The sequence below is a fragment of the Fragaria vesca genome, linkage group LG1 (assembly GCF_000184155.1).
Source record: "Fragaria vesca subsp. vesca linkage group LG1, FraVesHawaii_1.0, whole genome shotgun sequence".
Lineage (NCBI taxonomy): Eukaryota > Viridiplantae > Streptophyta > Magnoliopsida > Rosales > Rosaceae > Fragaria > Fragaria vesca.
This window is the reverse complement of record NC_020491.1, coordinates 10,701,770-10,724,425: the sequence shown is the minus strand read 5'-3', so window position 1 is coordinate 10,724,425 and position 22,656 is coordinate 10,701,770. Positions and strand designations below refer to the sequence as shown.

The 22,656-nt window shown below is 46.8% G+C and overlaps 4 protein-coding genes across 4 annotated transcripts; 1 reads left to right on the top strand and 3 right to left on the bottom strand.

Moving 5' to 3' along the window:
* The first annotated feature begins 5,388 nt into the window (after positions 1-5,388).
* Positions 5,389-6,693, top strand: LOC101314226. Its single transcript, XM_004289164.1, has 4 exons — positions 5,389-5,490; positions 5,662-5,958; positions 6,052-6,345; positions 6,433-6,693. Exons 1-4 carry the CDS (start codon positions 5,389-5,391, stop codon positions 6,691-6,693), a joined length of 954 nt encoding a protein of 317 aa, XP_004289212.1.
* A 7,402-nt stretch (positions 6,694-14,095) lies between these two features.
* LOC101313936 (uncharacterized acetyltransferase At3g50280-like) lies at positions 14,096-15,348 on the bottom strand. The gene has a single exon (XM_004289163.1). The coding sequence runs from the start codon at positions 15,220-15,222 to the stop codon at positions 14,224-14,226; it is 999 nt and encodes a 332-aa protein (XP_004289211.1). The 5' UTR covers positions 15,223-15,348; the 3' UTR covers positions 14,096-14,223.
* A 1,518-nt stretch (positions 15,349-16,866) lies between these two features.
* On the bottom strand, positions 16,867-18,592 carry LOC101314501 (uncharacterized acetyltransferase At3g50280-like). The gene has a single exon (XM_004287971.1). The coding sequence runs from the start codon at positions 18,475-18,477 to the stop codon at positions 17,128-17,130; it is 1,350 nt and encodes a 449-aa protein (XP_004288019.1). The 5' UTR covers positions 18,478-18,592; the 3' UTR covers positions 16,867-17,127.
* A 374-nt stretch (positions 18,593-18,966) lies between these two features.
* Positions 18,967-20,639, bottom strand: LOC101314213 (uncharacterized acetyltransferase At3g50280-like). Its single transcript, XM_004287970.1, has one exon. It carries the CDS (start codon positions 20,619-20,621, stop codon positions 19,257-19,259), a length of 1,365 nt encoding a protein of 454 aa, XP_004288018.1. The 5' UTR covers positions 20,622-20,639; the 3' UTR covers positions 18,967-19,256.
* Between the last annotated feature and the right edge of the window lie 2,017 nt (positions 20,640-22,656).

Here is a 22,656-nt window from a genome sequence, read left to right as displayed (position 1 = left end):
GGAAAATAAAGACTTGGTGGAAGGTTCCCTTCAAAGGATCCAGAAAGAATTGGATCAGAGCAAGGTAGCTTTCATAGAAACCCTGAAGCTTACCCGCGCAACCGTGGATGAGCAAACCCGTCGCTTGGACGAACACGATACCAAGATACAGCAACAGCAAGACGCTTCCTTTTTTGGGGGTAAGAATGGCATGGAAAAGCTTGAGGACTACAAAGAACGACATGATAATCTGAGCTTAAGGGTCCTGCAAGTGGAAGACTGGATGCGATCTCAAGCGCCAAAGAATCATGCTCTGAACTTAACTAGTTCAGGTGCAACTGACGGTTCAAGGTACATTCCACCTAATGAACGCCCTAGGGGGAATCCAAAGGTCGGGGCCCAGAAGACTCCCCAATTCACATTGGGGGCCAGTTCGTCAAAGACGCCACCCCTTCTACCTTCGCCGTATAGCCCTGGAGTCACACTAAGGAGCGCTGGTAGTTCTCCGTATCAAGGGACCGGGACACCAGATGACCTAGTTATATCTTATTCCAGCTCAGCTCCTAAGAACATCGTGTAGGCCCCTAGCCTCTCTGCATGGCACAACCATGATCAGGGGGCAAAATCCACACTAGTAACGGCAGCCGATTGGCGCCAGCTCATCTCGAGCATAGTCAAGGAGCAAACCGGAAAGGGTGATGCTAACTTGCATTATCGTGACCCCTACCCTGATAGCGTGGCACAATATCCCTTCCCTAAGGGGTTTAAGAATATTGTCTTCACAACTTTCTCTAGGGAGACAAGGAAGATGCAGCAACACACATGGCCCGTTTCAAGGTCCAATGCGGCCAATACGGGAATGATGATATGCTTAAGCTCAAGCTTTTTGGGACTTCTCTGTCTGGAGCTGCTTTAACTTGGTACTCCAGATTGAAACCTAGGTCAATAGCAGACTGGCCCACTATGGAAAAACTTTTCCGAGAGACGTACGGCACAATTGAGCCTGAGGTCGGCCTCGACTCCCTCACACAGATGAGCTAGCAAAGCATGAAGTCTAGAGTTTCTTTCCTCCAACGTTTCAAGATCCAGTAAGCCAAGTGTGATTACCTGCTACCTAAGCAGGAGGCCATTAAGTTGGCTATTAGAGGCCTGGAGCACCGCCAGCGGTTGAAGCATCACGGGGAGCGCTTTACTTCCATGGGCGACCTGATTAACAAAGTCGGCAGTTACGAGCTAATCCTGAAAGAGTTGGACGACAAAACAAATGCTTCCAAAGGAACCTACATACCAGGGAAGAACCGAACAGTGGGGGCACTAAACCTACAGGCCCCTACCTATGATCCATACTATCAACGATCTGAGGAAGCTCATACGGATCAGGACTTGGAAGATGTTGGCGTAGTGGAGTTGACTGGCAACCCATTAGCTCACAAGTTGAAAAACCTGAAGATGACGCGCGAGCCAATCACCATCCAGTCCTTTGCATGGACCAAACCAAAGTATGAATCGTACACCTATGATGCTAAGAACGCCCATCTGGTCTTTAATGACCTAATCGAGGCGAGGTACGTGCGCTTGGATCACAAGATCCCGCCCAAGGAAGAATTGAAGGACAAAAAGTACTGTGCCTTCCACAATGTTTACAATCATGACACTAAAGATTGTGTCAAGCTTCGAGACCAGTTGCAGACATGGTTGAACTCTACCGAACTAAAGATGAAGACTCCTGGTAGTACAGCCTCATTGGTCGATATAGACCTTTTCCCGCCTGTGGTTGGCATGGTCGAGGTAAACTGGGCCGATCAAGCCGAGGACGAAGATTGACGCTGGGCACCTAAAAGGGGCCTCGAGGAAAGTGACAATGATGCCCGCCGACCGCGTCGCCAATATACCTACAACGTCGACCTTGCTCACGAGATTTTAGAAGATCTCATCGATGACGGCCTGGTCACAGTGGCCAATTCCTTACCTTACATAGAATACAAGGAAGGGCGCATACACCGCAAATTCCATAATAGCTGGGGGCACAGAACCTGCGAATGTCAGCAACTCAGGGACCAGGTTCAAGATTGGCTCGACCTCGGGTACATTCGCTTTGAGAATAAGGGCGATTTCATGATCGCAACGGCGAACATCGCTTGGCCTCGTATCGGTCAACGAAGGATAACATTAGAGTTGTCGCCAAACGCAGGTTTCCGCGAACCGCCAGGCCAAAACCGCAACCACCAGGCCGAAACCGCAAACGGCCGGCGAATAATTATACAGTCCCGAATAACCCAAGGGGGAAAGCAGACGACCCAGCTCGACAATTGGTCGCTAAGCTCGAACTGGATCGGCCCTCATTCAAAGACAAGGGCAAGGCAGTTATGAGGGACAATGGACCGCCACCCCCCAGAGATTACCAGCCTATGAGTCCCAGGACCCGAGAAGAGCTGGAAAGGAGGATAGAACGTCTCGAGACGTTCGTCTATACACATTGGACAGAGAAGGTACTTTCATCCCCTGCCACAAGTGAAATGGACGTGTCAGACTCCAGCAGAGATCGTCACGACAACGAGGCCTTGAGCCCTCGTAGAGGTATCTTGACCGATCCCTATATTCCCCCGACGCCAAATCAATAATCAAGGACGGGGTTTGGTACACACAGTAAGGGGCAAAGGCAGTTGCCATCAGCAAGTCTAAAAAACGAAAGCTCCAAAAGCGGTACGGTAGCATCCTGCATGCTTTACGTGTTGTCGACAAATGTGCCGTCCGCCCCTCACAGCTCGCGCAGACGCCTGAGCGGATGTGGAGGGAGGCAGAAGGTTTGCGTGCATTCCTCCAAATGCTGCTTGTCACACCCCCAAGGATTTGCGGAGCCTACACCCAAAGCAAATGTCTTCTGCCGACTCTCGGTTCCACCAAAGCAGGATCCACAACCCTCCAGGCGCAAGCCATCACCCGAGCCTGAACGAAGAAGGGATCCACAACCTTCCAGGTGCAGGCCATCAACCGAGACTGAAAGACGGAGGGATCCACAACCTTCCAGGCCTAAGCCGTCACCCGAGCCTGAAAGAAGAAGAGACTCACAAGCTCCCAGGCGCAAGTCACCTCCTACATCGGAGCCTGAGAGGAGAAGGGATCCACCTACGGGTCCTAGGCGTAAGCTGTTTATGACACCCGAACCAGAGTCAAAGCGCGAACCGCCTCAGCCCTTACGGCGCCGGAAACCTCAAAACCCGGAAACAGATACCAAAAAGGAGACTCGGTCACCACAACCACATCAGCCTCGGGCACGATCTACACCAGAGCCCGGGACTCGGATGGTTCCCCGAGTCTCCGCCTTGCAGTGGTTGAAAAAGAAGGACAACGATAAGGCCCCTCTGGCAACAGACAAACCACCTGCCGGGGACCAGCAGCCTTCAACTAAGGCAATATGGCGCCTGCGGCAGCCAAATGCTCACGAGCCACCAGTAGCCGCACGTGCGTCCTCCAGTCCTAACCTCGCTCAGCAAATGGCCCAGCGTTTCCGCGAGAATTCAGCGGACGACGAGGCATACTCCGAACCTCAACTTAACCTAAAGGAAGACCGAGAAGAAGCGCAAGGGGAATCATTCACTTGTAATATGTTAGAGATCTCAGGATGGATTGCAGACAAGGGGTTTAGCCGCAAAGCAGACACCTTCGCAGTGCTCGAAGGGGAACATGGGGTCATCGACACTCCGCTGGTCCCAGTTCATGAACAATTCTCCTTTCAGGTTGGGATGGTGTTCTTCATTTTGGAAAGCTACGCTCTCCCGCCAAACACAACCTGCAGTGCGGCGGATATTCCAGTCAACAGCGAGGATGTCAATAGCATACCCCCGCCATGCAGCGAAGAAATGGGCCCAGTTCTGGCACCAGCCGACGACGCCCCACAAGTGGAGATTACGAGCAGCATCAAACATAAGCAAACTCTGACCTTCTCGACTCCAACCTTAGACATGGCCACTCACATGCGACCATTGTATATCACGGCCGAAGTCGAAGGGAAGATGATCAACAAGGTCATGGTTGACACCGATGCCGCGGTCAATGTCGTTACAACCCGCACCATGGGACTCCTCGACATCCCGCGCTCGATGATCCAAACCACGTCCTTAACAGTCAAGAACTTCACAGGGCAGGTGTCCAAGACCCTAGGCCTGCTATTTCTACGAGTCAAGGTCAGACCGACGTCACGGGTTTACACCTTCTTCGTCGCCGAATGCTCTTCCTCTTACAGCATGATTCTCAGCCGAGATTGGATCACAGGAGTTTTTGCGTGCCTTCCTCCATGCACCAAGAACTTATGATTTGGGACACCGAGAACCATGAAGCGGTCATCATCAAAGCCGACCCTCGGCCATTCTCCATCTCCGCCAACTTCAACAATGCCCAATATTATACCACGGACATGGGCCCATTGGACGTTCAAGGCGTCGATGACAAAGGCCGCCCATATGGGGTAACAGCCTCCAATTTAAAGCGATGGGGACTCACCCAGGTGAAGGACGATTTGCAACGTCCTCACACCATCGCGGATTCCACACCCCGTTCTGATGGATAGTGCCTTCTCAGAGGAGGCACGCGATGTTGGCGAGTCCTTGTGTGAAAGACTCCTTTCGTACTGGGCAGAACGCGAAGCCTACGACAAGGTCGCGATTATGGAATACGTCGATGAAGTGGTGGATTATACCGACACCAAGGAGGAAGTTATTCAGTTAGCTCCCGCCGCCTTGGACGATACACCACCTCAAGTCCGCGACCCCATTTCACAGGTTGACGTAGGGACTGTAGAAAAGCCCTTACTTATTTCCATCAGTGCTGAGTTGGCGGAGGACGAAACATAAGATCTTCTTGCCCTATTACGCGAGTACAGGGATTGCTTCACCGACAAGTACGAGGATATACCTGGCTTGTCCCCGGATTTGGTTTGTCACCGGTTGCCAACTTATCCCGACCGACGTCCAGTACGGCAAGACGGCCGATTCATGTGAACTGAGACTCAGATCGTGGTCAAGGAAGAGATCGAAAACATGCACCAATCGGGTATCATTCGCGTGGCAAAGTATAACGAGTGGTTATCTAATGTTGTCCCCGTTCGCAAGAAAAATGGCAAGACGCGCGTCTGTATTGATTACCGCGACCTAAACAACGCAACGCCAAAGGATATATACCTCATGCCTGGGGCTGACCTCCTCATTGACGCAGCTGCGGGGCACAAAGTGCTATCCTTCATGGATGGGACAGCCGGATACCACCAGATTCCCGTCGCTGAGGAAGATCGACACAAGACGGCTTTCCGGCTTTGATTATTGCAACCCACGTTGAAGACCTGCTTTGATTATTGCAACCCACGTTGAAGACCTGCGGTAGGTGTTTACACGGATGTGCCGACATAACCTGAAGATGAACCCCGCCAAGTGTGTATTCTTTGCAGAAGCTGGCGATTTCCTTGGTTTTCTAGTGCATCAAAGGGGCATCGAAATCCCAAAGGATAAGGCGCAGGCGGTAATCACCGCTTCACCCCCTACCACTAAGAAGGAGCTTCAGTAGTTGCTTGGGCGAATCAACTTTCTCCGCCGTTTCATATCAAACGCGACAGGGAATGTCCAGCCTTTTTCACCCCTTCTCAAGCTCCAGGGGGCAACCGAGTTTGTCTGGGAACCCCAACATCAACAGGCCTTCGATCGAATCAAGGACTACCTTACGAACCCACCAGTCCTGATCCCACCTCGCGAAGGTACCCCGCTTAAACTCTATATCGCCGCTACCGACTTGTCCATCGGCGGACTCTTGGCCCAAGACGACGAAAACGGGGTGGAGCACGCTGTTTATTACCTCAGCAGGGTGTCAATTGACTGCGAAACACGCTACTCGCCTATGGAGAAGTTGTGTCTTGCTTTATATTTTGCAGGATGCAAGCTGCGCCACTACATGCTTGCCTTTACCACGGTTGTGATCGCTCAATCCGACCTGGTCAAATACATGCTCTCACGCCCTATCTTACGGGGACGCATAGGACAGGCAATAGCCATGTCCGAATTCTTGTTGCAATATGTTCTGTAAAAGGCAGTAAAAGGACAGGCAATAGCAGACTTTCTCGCTCATCACCCACCTTCAGAGCTCACGGCGTTTCGCGAGTTGGAATTCGCTGCTGTAGCACTCGCTCCATGGACCCTTTACTTTGATGGATCACGAACTGATACTGCAGCCGAAGCCGGGATAGCCATAGAAAATCCCGCCGGAGATCGTTTCTCCTACTCGTCCCAGCTTGATTTCAAATGCACAAATAACCAGGCCGAATACGAGGCGCTCATCATCGGACTGAAAATTTTGTTGGACTTAGGAGTCCGCGAAGTTCAGGTCTTTGGTGATTCCCTGTTGTTCGTCAACTAACTAGTGGAGAAGTTCAAGTGCTTAAGCTCGTCCATTGAACCATACCTGCGCAAGGCATTTGCAGTGTTGGATCAATTCGACGATGTATACATCGAGCATTTTCCACGCGAGTTCAACTTCGCGGCCAACGAGCTCGCCCAAGTAGCGTCCGGCCTCAGCCTGCGTGATGGAGTGCGCGAACGTTTGCTCAAAGTCAAGCGCCGTACCCTTCCCTCTTTCATCGCTAGGGAGCAATTTCAGGCCGACACCCCCGAGGTCGCGGCCTTAGACCCTATCGACAAGGATTGGCGACTACCATTTATCGCTTACCTCTAGAATCCCAATGACGCCGCTCACTCTAGGCAGATCCGTTTCCTCGCCTTAAACTTTGTTTTACGTAATGGCGAACTCCGTCGGCGTGGGGAAGACGGCAACGACTTTCGCTGCGTGTATGGGAACGAAGCTAAACGCCTCATGCGCGAAGTACATTGTGGGGTTTGCGGTTCGCACCAGGCAGGGCCAAAAATGCGTTGGTTGATCCGCCGCCATGGGTACTACTGGCCGACCATTTTAAAAGACTGCATTGCCTTTACCAAAGGTTGCCAAGACTGCCAGGCCGACGGACCCGTACAACACATCCCCAACATTCCTTTGCAGCCTATCATTAAACCTTGGCCGGGTCGCGGATGGGCGATAGATTTCGTTGGCATTATTCATCCACATTCTTCTGAGCAGCATAAGTTCATTATCGTCGCCACCGATTTCTTTACCAAATGGGTCGAGGCCGAACCACTCAAGGTTGCCTCCGCTAACTCAGTCCGCAACTTCATTTTCCGCAATATCATTTCCCGCTTTAGTATTTCAGAGTACATCGTTACAGATAGGGGGGCAGCTTTCATGGCTGATTCAGTTGTTAAATACTTAAACGACTATGGCATCAAGCTCCTCCACTCCACGCCGTATTATGCACAGTCTAACGGCCAAGCCGAGGCCAGTAATAAGGTCCTCCTTGGCATTCTCTGAAAGATGCTAGAGTTGAACCCACGTGTCTAGCATGAGGAACTTTACCACACCTTATGGGCTTACCGCACTTCAAAGCGCGGCCTGATGGACACTACCCCATACGCTCTTATGTATGGCCATGATGCTGTCCTCCCCCTCGAGATCAATATAGCCTCGCTCCGCGTTCAGAAACAACACCAACTATTTGGCGAGGATTACGTCCAGGCTATGTGGCAAGAACTCGAAGATCTAGATGAACACCGCGTCACCGCTTTCAACAATCTCATCCTTGAAAAACAGCGCATCGCGCGGTCGTATGATAAAGTCACGCGAGGACGGAGCTATGCCGAAGGCCAAAAAGTGTGGCGTGCGGTCCTACCACTTGGGGAAAAAACGGAGGGCCGGGGCAAGTGGTCCGCTCGATGGGAAGGACCCTTCATTATTCATCGTATACTCCCCAAGGGGGCATACCACTTGCGCGACCTGGACGGCACCATTCATCGCAATCCTATTAATGGCCGTTTTCTCAAGCGACACATTACTGGAGTTTGGGAGCGCGAGGATCCTCCCCCTCCCCCAAAACCCGCAACCACGGTCAATAGTACTACTCGCCATCGCGTTCTTGCTTCGCCGCCTAGCACTAGGGGGCAACCCGAGATAGAAGATTGAAGCAAACAATTGTAACATACCAGCCTAATAAGGCCAGTGCTAGATTTGGGCCTATTCCAGAGGCCCTAAAAATAACTCCATTTATTTAGTTATCGTTTTCTTCATTTTCTGTAAACGTGCAAAGTCTAAACACAAAGACAAGTACAAGATTTTGGCCTATTCCAGAGGCCCTAAAAAATAAATTCACTTATTTTGCCCTTTTTGGCGTTTCTAATACAGGTTTCATACATGGCTTTGCGGCCAAAGCAACTACATTGACAGAAAGGATGAAATCTGACTATGTTTACATTCAAAAGCATAGGTCTAAAGATATTGGAAACCTCAACCCGCATATGTAGGGTTGAAGAAGAGGCCGTCGCCGCGTTCTTTGGTTGAGGCTGGCGAATGTCCCGCCTCCTCAGGCTAGCAAGAGCTTGGAGACCGACCCGGACCTAAGACAAATTGTTGAGAAGCTAGAGGTCTACTGGACCTGGGTCCCTCATGCTACCAGTCGCGCCTCGAAGGCGCTTCAAGGGCACTGGCCAGGACCTAGAGCGCAAGCGGGTGCGGAACCTTGAAAACCTCACGTTTGGACAGAACAGCTGGTGCAAGGCAGAAGGTACCCAGACCATTTGTTTGTCCAAACAAAGGCTTGGCCTGAGAGTAGATTTTCAGACTCACTCCCGGCCTGAGAGAAGATTTTCAAACTCAAAAGGAACGAAGGGTGAAGTTGAGAAATGGGGGTTTTGCTTTAAGCAAGGACAGTAGGATGAGTAGAAGGGAAGAAAAATCCATGGCAGTGGGTGTAAAAGATTCGATTGATGCTTCAACTCAACCAAGAGGTTCTCTTTTATAGGCGAAAGGGGCCGATTTCCTCCATTGACAAATGTCCTGCATGCAGCGATTTGCTCCGAGATGTGAGCTTTGGAGATAAGGTCGGACGCGTTGTTCCATAATGACTACCCGCGTTCCAAGCAAGCAGTTACATTGGAAACCTCCACCAAAATCTCGGAAGAAGATTTTTTCCTGGAAAAACAGTTCTTACACAAGATTTGACAAAGCGGGAAAGATTTGATTTCATATAAATATTATATTATAAAGGTTCATACAGAGGGGGCAAAGCGCTGATCGAGTCTAAACCCGCCTAGAGGCCCTATACAAATCTAAGAGAAGGCTTTCTAAGGCCAACTCTTTAACATCCGCTTGGGCTTGGGCTTCGTCGGCAGCAACAGTAGCCGAGTCCAAAACTTCCTAGGTCTTCTCCGCAGCCTGCACGCGAGCCTCTGTGTCTTCAGCTTGCGCAAGGTTCTAGCGAGTTTAAGCAAGTTGAACTTGCAGCTCCGCTATCTGAGCCTCCAAGGCCTCCACTTGCTGGGCATAAACATCGCACGGATTCTCTGAAGACGCCTCAGGAACATCAACGTCTTCAAGCTCGGCCAAAAGTACTGCCATCTGATTATCTAAGGCCTGGCGGACTCTCTCCTGAGCAGCCGACTGGGCACCAGCGTCCTGAACTCGGCGGGCCTGCAGCTCGACAGCGTCAATGAATTCCAATGCATGATCTAAAGCTGGGGTGCTGTCGGCGAGGTGGCAAATCAGAGCTCCATGGGCCTCGCGGGCACGCATCACCAAGTCAAATACATTCATGTGGGGACCTTGGCGCAATAACCCGTGAAAGAAACCCCGGGCTGAGCGAATGGGCTCTGGATCAGCAGGCGGGGTGACCCGGGCCCGAAGACAAGCGGTCCGGGTAGCCAAAGAAGAAGCCGCCTCGCCAGATGTTCTCATTGGGGCCGGAGTGGTCGGTTCGACCTCTGCAACTATCTCGGTCTCTGGCGTGGGCGGCGGAACCTCAAATCGCGTTGGGACTGTTGATTCTTCAATGGTCTGGGTCGCTGAGTCTGGTTGCAAAGAAGAAGACTCAAGCACCGGTTGAAAGTCCTCTGGCAGAATCGCCGAGGAGGCAGCAAAGTCAGAAAGCAGGGTGGTTTGGTCGAGTCCCTTGTCTTGAACAGGAACCGAGGTAGATTACGGAGGGGGACCAATTTCGCCCGGAGCGCCGTTTGGTGAAGGGGGTCGCACGTTGACTTCCTTGGTGACCACTGTTTGCTCCTCGACGACTAGTTCCGAGATTGGGACTTCAGCTGTCCTTGTTTCTCCTTCGTTGACGGCAAGGCGAGGTCGAATGCGGCGACGAACCTGGCAAATGCAAAGTTAGCAAATCGTTTGTTAGCTTTAATGAGTTTGGTTCGAAGAAAGGTTGCTTACCAAAGCATACTCTTGCCGATATCGTTCATCCTCTAGCAGTTCCTCTTCATCCTCGGCGGGGCGCTTTCGCGAGCTTTCACCGCTTGTTGACTGAGAAACGATGGGAACAGTCTCGCCATCATGTTCCGCCGCGAGCTCCTCTTGAGCAGGTGCTTTTCCTTTATCTCTGGCAGCATCGGGTCTCCTGACATATCTCCGGCGAGGTGTAGCCTGTAAAGGTAGACGAGAAAGTTAGGAGGAAGTATTTTGTTGAAGCGTTGAAGGCGGTATGGAATTCACATAGTTAGTGGCTTACCTCGGGTGCAGGATCGCGTTCTCGGATGACGATCCCAATCGAGCGGCGAGCAGCAGGAACTGGCGGGAGTGCAGGCCTAGGCCTTGTCACAGCCCTTTGGCTGCCCTCCGCACGGTCACGCTGGGCATCACGAATGACGCGATCCGATTCACGGAGGGTGTCATACAGAGGGTAAAAGATGGCAGCAAAGACAGCGTCATCTGGGAACCCCAATGGTTGTCTGACAGGGATCGCCACCAGGAGAGATAGGCGGGGTCAACGCCCAGTGAAGGCTTAATCTCGAGCAAGTCAGGAGTAAGAGGAGAGATGTTCTGCAGCGGAGTAACCCGGTCGGTCTCGCCAATCTTCCGCCAGGAGGTATACTTTTTCACCGAATGGAAGAGTGGGTAAGGGACCCCTTGAAAGAAGCCAAGCTGCCTGGCGAAGTGGTTAGGGGCGTACAGCTCGAAGCCTTGTTCATCCTCGGCGAGCTGAATGTCACAGCACGAGGTCGCCTTCCTGAAGGTTGTCTTGGCGTCCGAGTCTGAGTTGGAACAGGGAAAGAAGCCCGCTGACAAGACTTCAGGATGGTGCCAGCGAACCATCATATCTATGGTGGGAGGCGGCTCGAGTTGATTGTACAGGATGGAGAGGCTGGCGAAGAAGGACAGAGAAGTCCGGTTCGCGGAGTTCCTGCACACGGCGAACCCAAGCAGTTAGTCCTTGGGTAAAAAGTCAAGCGGGGCGCGCCGGAAGAGCGGGAAGTATAGCTGCATCCACAAATCCAAAACCCACAAGGGACCAGCAGACAAATGGAAGGGCCTTAGGGAGAGTGTATGGAGGGTCCGGTAGAGCGCGCTCAGCACGGGCTGCCCTAGCCCTACTTTGATCCCGTTGTAGAGTGCTTCGGCTAGTTTCGTCCATTTCCCTATAGGCTTGTGAGCGCTGCCACAAAATACGAACTTATCAAGCCAATACTCGAGGAAGGCGATACCTCCTTCATGCTGTTCTGCATGGCCGATGTAGTAAGCCCGCCACACTGCATATGAGCGTTTCAGGGCATGGCGAGCCCCCAGGTTGTAGGAATACGTGAATTCGGTCGATGCAAAGTCACCCGGCACGTATGGCTTGGCGTGGATTGGCAACTTGTGATGGTAAGGATGTCCAGTAGAGAGACACTCATTTGACCGAAAGGGAAATCGAAGGTGTGGTGGCGATGTTCCATAGGCAGGCTGCGGCAGCGATGGGTGCTCTGTCGGCATGAGGGGGTAGCGAGAAACTCAAGGCTATGGCTTCGTCGATGCCTGTTGCTTCCCAGATCGTTTGATCGGTCTGGAGGCGAGCCGCATACCATTTCTGGTCCTCCGCGGTGGCAGTGGGCCACTCTCCGACCCTGATGTTTATGTGAGAGCGAGCTTGTTGAAACCAGGAGGCGAAATTTCCCGGTTCGCGGCGTTGGGCAAGAATTGGCCGGCGCACGGAGTTAGCATAATGGTTCAGATCAGCGGCTAATAAGGGCTGTGAGGGCGTTGGTTCAAGCAGGGCTGCCCCCGTTTCAAGGAAATAGATGGGTGTTCCTTGAGGAGGATTGTTGGTAAAACGGTGGGCAAGGTTGGTCGACCAGGAGCTCGCCGCCATGAGGTTAAGGTTTGGGTCTCTAACAGTTGGTTTGGGAACCATTTTCTGGGTCGAGCGAAGTACGGCGGTGAGGTTTGTTGGTTGCAGAAGGAAGGAGAAAGACTGGTTGGAAAGCGATGGTGAGATGTGGGGACCCGCATCGAGGTTTATAAGGGACAAACCGTAACGTCTTTTCAATCAATAGCCGTAATGAAGAGACGCGATGATAACCGAAACGTCAGCGCGTTTCGAATTTCAAACAGTCATAATGATGAAGGGAGGCGACGATGCCGAAACGTCAGCACCTTTGGAATTTCGAATTCCCGTAAAGTATTCATTAAGGCCTTTTCGCTTATCCGTTGCGAGATGGGTTAAGCTCAAGGCCTAGGGGGCAATGTTTGAGCCCAGTGGGGATTTTGGTCCAAGACTCGCTATATAGTTTTGGATAACATTTGGGCCAGTACCTGTGGCCCTTTTTAAATACGAAGCCCATGTAGGGTGGCGAGATCCGGTAGCGCGCGAGGTAGAGTTTTGCAAGGATTCTGATACCCCGCGGGATTCGTTACTTCGCGAGGTCCTCGTTTCAATTCGCGTAGGAGTCTACAGTGCTTGGCGAGGCGGGGCGGTGAGAGAGACCTATGTGAAGTCTGTTCGAGACACGTGTCGCATGGATAGCGTGGTTCGCGAGTTGGTCGTATCCTTGTGGAATTCTAATTGCTGAGTCCGAATGGGTTTGTGATTATTTCTCTGTCAATTACTTGCGAATCGCTATATAAGGGAGCTTGAGGATCTGGTCTACACACACAATTAAATCATACAAAACTACTACAAATCTTCAAGCATCCTCGAAACCCTAAAGTTCTAAGTGCACCTCGCCTTAGTTCTCAGATCCTGTACGGATTCGCCATTTCTTCCTATTTGTTGCTCTGCTCGCTCTGACAGTGAGTATCGATTCACGGGTGACTAGAGGTTTTGCTCGTAATCCCTCGTCCGCGAGGTGGCACCGGAAACCTCTTTTTTGCTTGTTTAGAAGTCTAGCATAGCGCATTCTTTCCTCGTCCGCGAGGTGGCACGCCCCGCAACCTTATTTTTACTTTTGCGTCACCGGAGTCCCGACTCTGCCCCTGCTGAGACACGTGGCCAAAACAAAGATAGCAGATCCGAAAAACGTTTTCTAGTTCAAGATATCTTGCAATGTTTCCATGTATTCAACACCTTGTTCATTCTCGCAACAGCATTTCATCTGCTAAGAATTAGCAAAATTAACGAAGTCAATATCATTTATCATGGGATATCTCAAGTAGTAATGAACCTGCATCCCTCTGTTTTCTGTGCCAATTTCTCTTCTTCACATCTCTCTTTATCTTATGATTAATTTGGTTTATGATGCTCAGATGCTTATGTGTACCTCACTGGCTTGAGTTGCATAAAATGAGGTTCCCTCTCTTGCTTAAAGAAAAGCAAGGCTGTCCAGTTGCGCACCAGATATAATATCAATTCTTGTCAATAGTCCTACTGCAAACTCGATATCACTGGAAATGGTATGTACTTGTCTGGTATGTCTGCATTTCTTTGTCCTGCTTCTCAAATAATAACTCCACAGCTGATTTTGATTTTCGCGATTCAGAATATTTGAACTATTTCACTACCGAAAATGGTACTAGCAAAGTAGCAAGTCTTCTATTGCACTGTCTTGTCTTTGTAATGAGTCGATGTTGATATATTCTTGTAACTAAGTTGACATCAAACAAATAGGTCTATAGCCGGACAGTGAATTGTCAGTGTGACAGACATTTCACCTTCGTGGCTTCTTAATTTTTAAGCGTTGAACAAATTCAGAATTCCAATATGCACCAGTCTACTAGTGAGGCGCAGCATATGCCGACTAACCATGAATACATTAAGCAACAAATAAATCCACAATACAAGATTACTATTCAGGAACCTATTCCGCGCACCCGTCATCTCAACCGTCAATAATTTTTTTTTTTTTTTTTTTCGCGGGTCAAAATCGACGGTGGATACACCCGGGTGCGCTGTATAATTTTCATTACTATTCATGTGAGCACGGGTTGCACGGCTTCCATGAACTCTGCATCATCCCCAATAGATTCTAGAGTCCCCGGCAAAAGGCAAACTTGAAAGTCAACACTTCCTTCTTCGGCACCAGGAAACACCGTTAACTTCCCAGGGTTCTTGTTCGCAGCTCCGCTTCTCACAGCGAGCGGTCTCCCCCACCCGAAATCATTGCCATACACATTGAACCGTGGCGAGCTTCCTGTCAGCAAACTAGTACTAGACCAGATTGCAGTTGAAACACCCCTCGTATTCGAGGAAAATGTAGGACATTTCACCCAATCTTCCAGGTACTTCTTAGTTTCTTCAGCTGTAATGGAAGAAATAGCCTTGTTTATCTGCAATGCCACCCACCCTAGTCCGTGGTGTAGTAGATCAGCTACAGTGGACTTCACAGGGACTGTAAGAAGCGCATTCCCAGAGTATTTTTCCGGCAGTGGTGGATCCATTCTCTGCCTCAGTCCTACTGCAACTCTGTAAATGATCTCTTGATCGGTAGTCATATCATGCCTGGTGCTACGTATGGTGGCTCGCCACAGATGCGCCATGAGTGCCTGAAGTGAGGAGATGCTATTGATGCTCATCTCAGCATTGGCCTTTGCTTTGAGCCCCGCGACTTTTTCTTTGGGAAAGTGAAACATCCTTTGTATGTAATTGGAAGAAGAGGTGGTATGCGGAACTAGCTTCTCCTGGATTTGAATCTGGGAGAAAGGAATCTGGACTGGGAGATCAATTAGACCATCAAGAAATCGACGACCGAAAACAGGAGAGTTACTAGTACTAATTTGAGAAGCTACATTATCATGAACAGAGCCAGAACGAGAGATCTCAGACCAAGTATTGAAGAAATGCCAGAAAGAGGTACCGTCTATAACCGCGTGGTTTATGCTGCATCCGATAAAGATGCCATCAACAAGCTCAGTGACTTGAGCCACAAGCAATGGTTTCGAAATCCCTTCATAGTTTCCAACCAAGTTCATGGAAAAGAAGTTGTGCACAATGTCATTAGGAATGTAAACAGGGTCAAGAATATCGGCTACCCTGACACCATCCGCAGCCGCATGAACAAAGTGAGCTCCGACTCCGTTACAGTTGATGAAGAAACAAGCGGTGTTTTCTTGGTTTTCAACGAGGGATAATCGGCCAGCAAGCGGGTAGAAGATGTTCAGTGTGCAAGAAAGGGAGGCCTTTAGGTGTTGTATCAGGTTCTGGTTTACTTCTTTGTCTGCTGGTTTGCGGAAGAGGAGGCCCTTTTGGATGTATTCAAGTTTCAGGAGCCGAAGATCCCAGGGAGTTAACTCGATTTGATGAGTTGACTCATCGTTATGGCGAGTTGGAGAGACAATGCTGGTGGAGATAAGCCGGATCTGAGGCATTTTTCAATTGAATGTTGATGTCACTATAGCTTGGTGGAATGGAAGGTGAGTAGTCTGATAATTAACAAGGCCAGGTGAGTTGCTCCATATATATTTGATTAGATTGCTCCATAGATATTTCAAATTTCAATACTGGGATCAGAAATAAGCAAACACATATAAACTAAAGTCAGATACGATTTGATGCGATATTGATATGTAAATATAAATATGGATGAGCAGATTGTCATTGACTAGAATAGTAGAACTCCTTATCATGATTGGGAGTGCTTATGTATAAAGAATAGATTTTGATAAATTCAATATATAGAAAATAAAGCAGAATCACACTCCCCAAAGTGATATAAAACTACATGGATAATCTAGAAGCCACTGTGTCTCAATGTCTTGTAGTGACTGCACGATAGCGTTTTGGTCTCTGCTATTCTCATCCAAATGCAAAGAGATATCAGATCGGGAAAACAACTTATCAGAAGCTTTTTCTAGTTCAAGATTATCTTGCAAAGTTTCCATGTTCACTCAACATCATTCTTGTAACGGCATTGCATCTGCTAAAAATCAACCAAGTCAATCACTTCTAGTGGGATATCTTAATTACTATTGAACCTGTATCCCTATGTATGTTTTCTGTGCTTGTTTTTCTTCTTTACTTTCTGTCTTCATCTTGTGATTCAATTTGCTTAATGATGCTCAGATGCTTGTGTACCTCAATGGCTTGAGTTGCATGAGCAACTCGGGTTCTGCTTCCCTCTCTTGCTTAAAGGAAAGCAAGGCGGTCAAAGATATCATCGTATCAACCAGTTGCGCGCCAGAAACAATATCAACTCTTGTCAATAGCCCTACTGCAAACTTGATATCACTGGAAATGGTATGTACTTGTCTTGTATGTCTGCATTTCTTTGTCCTACTCCTCAAATAACATCTCCACAGCTGGTTTTGATTTTTGGGACTCTTATACGCTATATTTGAACAATTTTACTACCGAGAATAGTACTAGCAAGTCTCCTATAGCACTAAGCTCATCTGACCAAGTAAAAATGGAATAGGACCTTGGTCTTTTGTAGTCATCCTCCTCCAGTTCTCGTTCTTTCATTTTCTCTTTGTAGGTGATGTAACCCAGAAAAGTATTTCATCAATAGTGACTCACTTCTGACACACATCAACACTGGAAGTTCCTTCTCTGACTCTAAGGAAAGCAAGGTAATTTAAATTTTGTTGGCTACTAAGTTATTTGATCATAATTAGCACAAGGAATTTCTACATGTACATTAGTACGGCAGCAACACAAACTGGTTATATGTCTTGCATCTGCTCATTTAGTTTACCATCTACTACAAAAACATGCATGCGTCTTAATTATTGAAGTTTACATTCATATCTTGATTACTTCACTAGAGATGGTCTGGTAGCAATAGTAGTTAGCTAGAGATGCTTGATTAAACAGCTAGGTAAGGCAGTGTTTACTAACCCTCAGAAGCTCAGATATCTCAAGTGACAAAAAGATCCAGTTCACCTGAGCACAGCTTCCATGAACTCTGCATCGTTTTCCATAGCATGTAGAGTCTCGGGCAAAAGGCAAACTTCAAAGTCAATACTTCCTTCTTCAGCACCAGGAAACACAGTCAGCTTCCCATTCATTTTATTCGCACTTCCACTTCTCACAGCAACCGGTCTCCCCCAACCAAAATCATTACCATACACATTGAACCTCGGTGAGCTTCCTGTGAGCAAGCCGTGAACACTTGTTTCAGCCCTTAAATTTGGACGTATACTAGGCGCCTTTACCCAGTCCTCCAGTTCTCTTGTCACATCTTCAGGTCTCATGGCAGAAATAGCTTTGTTGATTTTCAAAGCGGCCCATCCTAGTCCGTGTTGTAGCAGATCACTTGCTGTGGAGTAGGTAGAAACTCCTCGAAGTGCATTTCCCATGTAAAGATCTGGCAATGGTGGCTTCATTTTTTGCCTCAACCCTATTGCAATCCGGTAAGTTATCTCTTCATTGGATTTGAGATCACATCTTCCACGTGTTGTGGCTCTCCAAAGATGAGCCATGAGTGCCTGAAGGGATGAGATGTTACTTGTACTCATCTCAGCATTAGCCTTTGCTTTGAGCTGTGCAACTTTTTCTTTGGGAAAATGAAATACCCTCTGTAAAAGATTTGAAGAAGGCGTCTGTTGAATAAGCTGCCTCTGGATTTGGATTTGGGAGAATGGTACACGAACTGGGAGATCAATTAGGCCATCAAGAAAATGACGACCAAAGACAGGAGTGCTTTGAGAAACTGTATCATCAGAGCCAGAGCGAGAGATGAGAGACCAAGTATTGAAGAAATGCCAGAAAGAGGTGCCATCTGCAACCGCATGGTTTATGCTGCAACCAATAAATATGCCATCTGCAAGCTCAGTGACTTGAACTGCAAGCAATGGTTTTGAAGTGCCTTCATAGTTCAGAACTGAATTCATAGAAAACAAGTTTTCGATAATCTCATCAGGAATGTAAACAGGGTCAAGAATATCAGCCACTCTGACGCCATCATGAGCCGCATGAACAAATTGGGCTCCTGCGCTGTTACAGTTGATGAAAAAGCAAGTGGTGCCATCTTCATTTTCTATCTGGGATAAGCGACCTGCTAGTGGGTGCAAGATATCCAAAGTGCGAGAAAGAGAGACTTTTAGATGTTGTATCAAGTTCTGGTCTACTCCTTTCTCTGCTGGCTTTTGGAAGGGAAGCCCCTTTTGGATGTACTCAAGTTTAAGGAGTCGAAGATCCCATGGAGTTAACTCGACTCTATGAGTTAGCTCATCATTTTCAGAAGTTGGACAGATGATAGTAGAAGAGATTACCCGAATTTGAGACATGTTGAAGGCTTGATGGTGAATAATGAAGATGGTGATAGAAAGCTTTACACCATTTGCAGTTGTCTCTAGGATGAGCTCAAGAATTTAATAGAAACTTGAAATTACAATCAGATGAGGATTGAGGGTTGGAATGGTGGACTCATCTAACTGTATGCCAGTGCACCTAACACTGAATATTTCAACACACCGAAAATACCAACACAAAAGAGACATGGAACTTGATTAATATATGAATTGAAGATTGCTACTGGGAGACTAAAATAAAAGTTGGAGAAATATAAAGAATAGAATAGAAATTTAACTAGCCAGGTGGTATGCCGGCTTCTCTAGTACTCATATCATATGCTGTAGTTCTTTTTATATTTTTTATATTTTTTTTTACTAAATCTCCTCCTTGAACACTTCTCCTTCTCCCAGACACTTTGCACAGACAACTAGGAAGATGAATTCTATGTCAAACAAACTAGGAAGGATAAAATCTAAACTCAACTGTTGGATCTTAATTGAAACCCAAAATACAATATGATAGAACTTCATAGAACCAATGTCTTCTTTGGATGTGCAAGAATTCAACCCACAATGTGGTTGATTCACCCAAAACATGATCAAAATGGATTCAGAGGTCAGAGTTTGTTTTCACAAGCCTAAAAGGATCAGACATTGTGATGACATACACTAAAAACTCTCTCTTAATAGTTGAATCCAAATAATACATTAAACATTATGAAAATTAAATTGGAGAAGTCAAACTGCAACAGCACAATAGGCCATTCAGAGTTTCAGCTAGTAAACACAGCCTCCATGAACTCTGCATCCTCCTTCATAGCCTGCAGAGTCTCCGGCAACAGGCAAGCTTCAAAATCAATACTTCCTTCTTCAGCTCCAGGAAACACAGTTAAATTCCCATTCTGTTTCGCTGCAGTTCCACTTCGCACAGCAACCGGCCTCCCCCACCCAAAATCATTACCATACACATTGAACCGCGGCGAGCTTCCTATCAACAAATTAACACTGCTACTACTAGTAGTAATTTTTGGAACATCGCTTGGATTTGGAACAAGCACTGGAGATGTCATCCATTCTTCTAAGTACCTGCTCACTTCTCCAGCTGTCATCGAAGCAATCCTCTTGTTTATTTGCAATGCAACCCAGCCAAGTCCTTGCTGTAGCAATTCACCGGCAGTGGACTTGACCATTACCCCTAACAAGGCATTTCCGAGATATTCCTTTGGCAAAGGTGGCTTCAATCTTTGCCTCAATCCTACAACAACCATATATGTAGTCTGTTCATCAGGACTGAGATTATGCTTGCTACGAATTATGGCTCGCCAAAGATGAGCCACGAGTGCTTGAAGCGATGAGATGACATTATTGGTGCCCATCTCGGCATTGGCCTTTGCTTTCAGCTCGGTCATTTTTTCTTTGGAAAAATGAAATACTACCCTTTGTAAAGAATCATCTGTAGATGGTTCAGTTCTGTTCTTACCCTTGATGATTTTACTGTAAGAAAAGGGTAGGCGAATGGGGAGACCAGTAGCACAAACAGGACGTGGTATTTGAGAGACGTGATCTGAACCAATACGAGAGATTTCAGACCAAGTATTGAAGAAATGCCAGAAAGAGGTACCATCTATAGCTGCGTGGTTTGCGCTGCAACCGATGAAGATGCCATCGACGAGCTGAGTGACTTGCACCGCAAGCAATGGATTCGAAATCCCTTCATAGTTCACAACCGAATTCAACGGAAAAAGATTGTGGATAATGCCATCAGGAATGCAAGCAGGGTTGAGTAAATCGGCCACGGTGACACAGTCACTAGCTGCGTGGACAAATTGAGCTCCGGAGCCATTGCAATCGATAGAAATACAAGTTACCTTGTCTTCGACTTCAGTCACTGCTAAGCGGCCTGCAAGCGGGTAGAAAATATCCAAAGTGCGAGAAAGGGAGGCTTTTAGGTGCTGTATCAAGCCGTGGTTTACTTCTTGATCTGCCGATTTGTGAAACAGTAGTCCCTTCTGGTGGTAACCAAGGTTGATCATTCGTAGATCCCATGGAGTTAACTCGATTCTCCGGTGAGCTAACTCATCAGTATCAGTGCTAATTGGTCGGATAGTGCTCGTTGAGATGTGCTGGATCTGAGTCATTCTTTCCCTCTATTTGAGACAAAGAATGAATAATGAACATGGCATCATTGGCATGGTGATAGAAGATCGACTTTAGCTGTGGCATTATCATAGTGGGTACGTTAGTTTATTAGTATCTAGGTGGCTCATACAACTACGCCATATAATATTGACTTAACAAACACAATAGCTCTACTGCTATGTTGCACGGACACGGACACATACACGACAACAAAACACGGCATGACACGCCGACACGGCAAAACTTAAAATTTGAATATCCGACACGGCTTGTGATGTAGGACGGATGGCAAAAGAAATTGAGGAACAGATCGATCGTTGCAGGTCCAAATCTGGTTTGCTGCAGATTTGGTGTTCGGTGTCCGAATGACTATTATTATACCTTTCTGGAAGCGGAACGGCCCAACGAACAAAACTCGTCGCTTTGCCACGACGTATGGGCTTTTTCGGCCATCCAAGTTTGTTTTGGACCTCAAATCAGCGTTTTATTAGTTTTCGGGATTTTTATGTTTCCTAGTTATTTTCGGATTCTGTTTTAATTCAATCCTGGGGCTTTTAGGTTTGGTTGTTAGTCGCCCTAGGGTTTTGTTTCTCATATATAAGCACCCTTATGGGTAGCTGACATTCAGTTTATCAATTATAATTCAGAAACTTAAGAGTTTTCTCTTAATCCCTAGCGCGCTCCAGGGTTTGGTCCTATAGAGTTCTTCGCTTGAAGGCTCTCCAATTATTAGGGTTTAACGTTGGTTAGCCCTCCATACTCCTGCTGCGTCAGTTTGGACACGGAAAATAAGATTATATATTTATGTATTTTTAATAAATAAAAATATACTAAAATATGAAATAAGTTCATTATATTTCTAAAATAATGTTCTAAATTTAATTGAGAAATTTTAAATACACACCCTTAATTTCTTAATACACACCCTTTACTTAATACACTACTTATTTAATTTTTCATTTCAATATTATACTAAATACACATCTCAAACTGCCTAAAATACCCTCAATATATTTACTATTTCACAACTCTCTTCACTTATTCTTTTTTATTTTCTGTTAGATTTTTTTGATCGGGTTATAAATTTTTCTTGATATTTTTCAATTTATAATCAAAAAAGTAATATTATATGAGTGCGGCTATTGGGACCTCTAGATTTGCTTAGTATACCTCTACATGTTTTGACTTATTGGATTACAAATATAACTTCATACAAAATGACAATAATAGACATTGAATTTCACACAATAAAAATTGTAATCAGATTAGTATTTTTTCTTCTTCTTTTTTTGTTCAAGTTAACGATACAAAACGTGAGGAGTCTATAAACCCTAGACCTGAGTGCAACCGTTGCTCAAAGAACTACTACACCTAATGGAAGAATCTCCATTGATGAAGACACAATCCTCTATTTCAAAACCTTCAAACAAGGTATATTTTCAATAGCAATATAATTTTTGTTTCGATTCATAATATCTTCTTCTTCTTCTTCCTCCTGATTTTTGTTTAGTTTAGGAAACGTCTTCTTCGTAATCTTCTTCTTGGTCTTCTTCTTCTTTGTCTTGTTCTTCTTCTTGTGAAGGAATCTTCTCCTCGAGGACATGCTTCATGGAGTGGTGGTCGACGGGAATGGCATTCTTAGAGTTTTTCTTCTAGGTCGAAAGTTTTTGTGTGCATATGGATAATATTTTATAGTTTTTTTTTCTGAAACATTAATATGAAAATGTCATCTCTATTCTACAAGAGAAAGCTCTTACTTTAATAGTTATTGTGAATGAATCTTCTCCTCGAGGACTTGCATGGAGTGGTGGTCGACGAAATTGGCTTTCTTGGGGTTTTCTTCTAGGTCAAAGGTTTTTGGGTGCATATCATTCATTTATATATTTTATTGTTTTGTAATTGATTGTTAAAACGATTCATGATTTGAATAATTATTGTCATCGAAAAATCGTTCTTACAACTTGATCAAATAATAGAGGTTAATGACATTCTATGCAAAAAAAAAAACGNTATATATATATATATATATATATA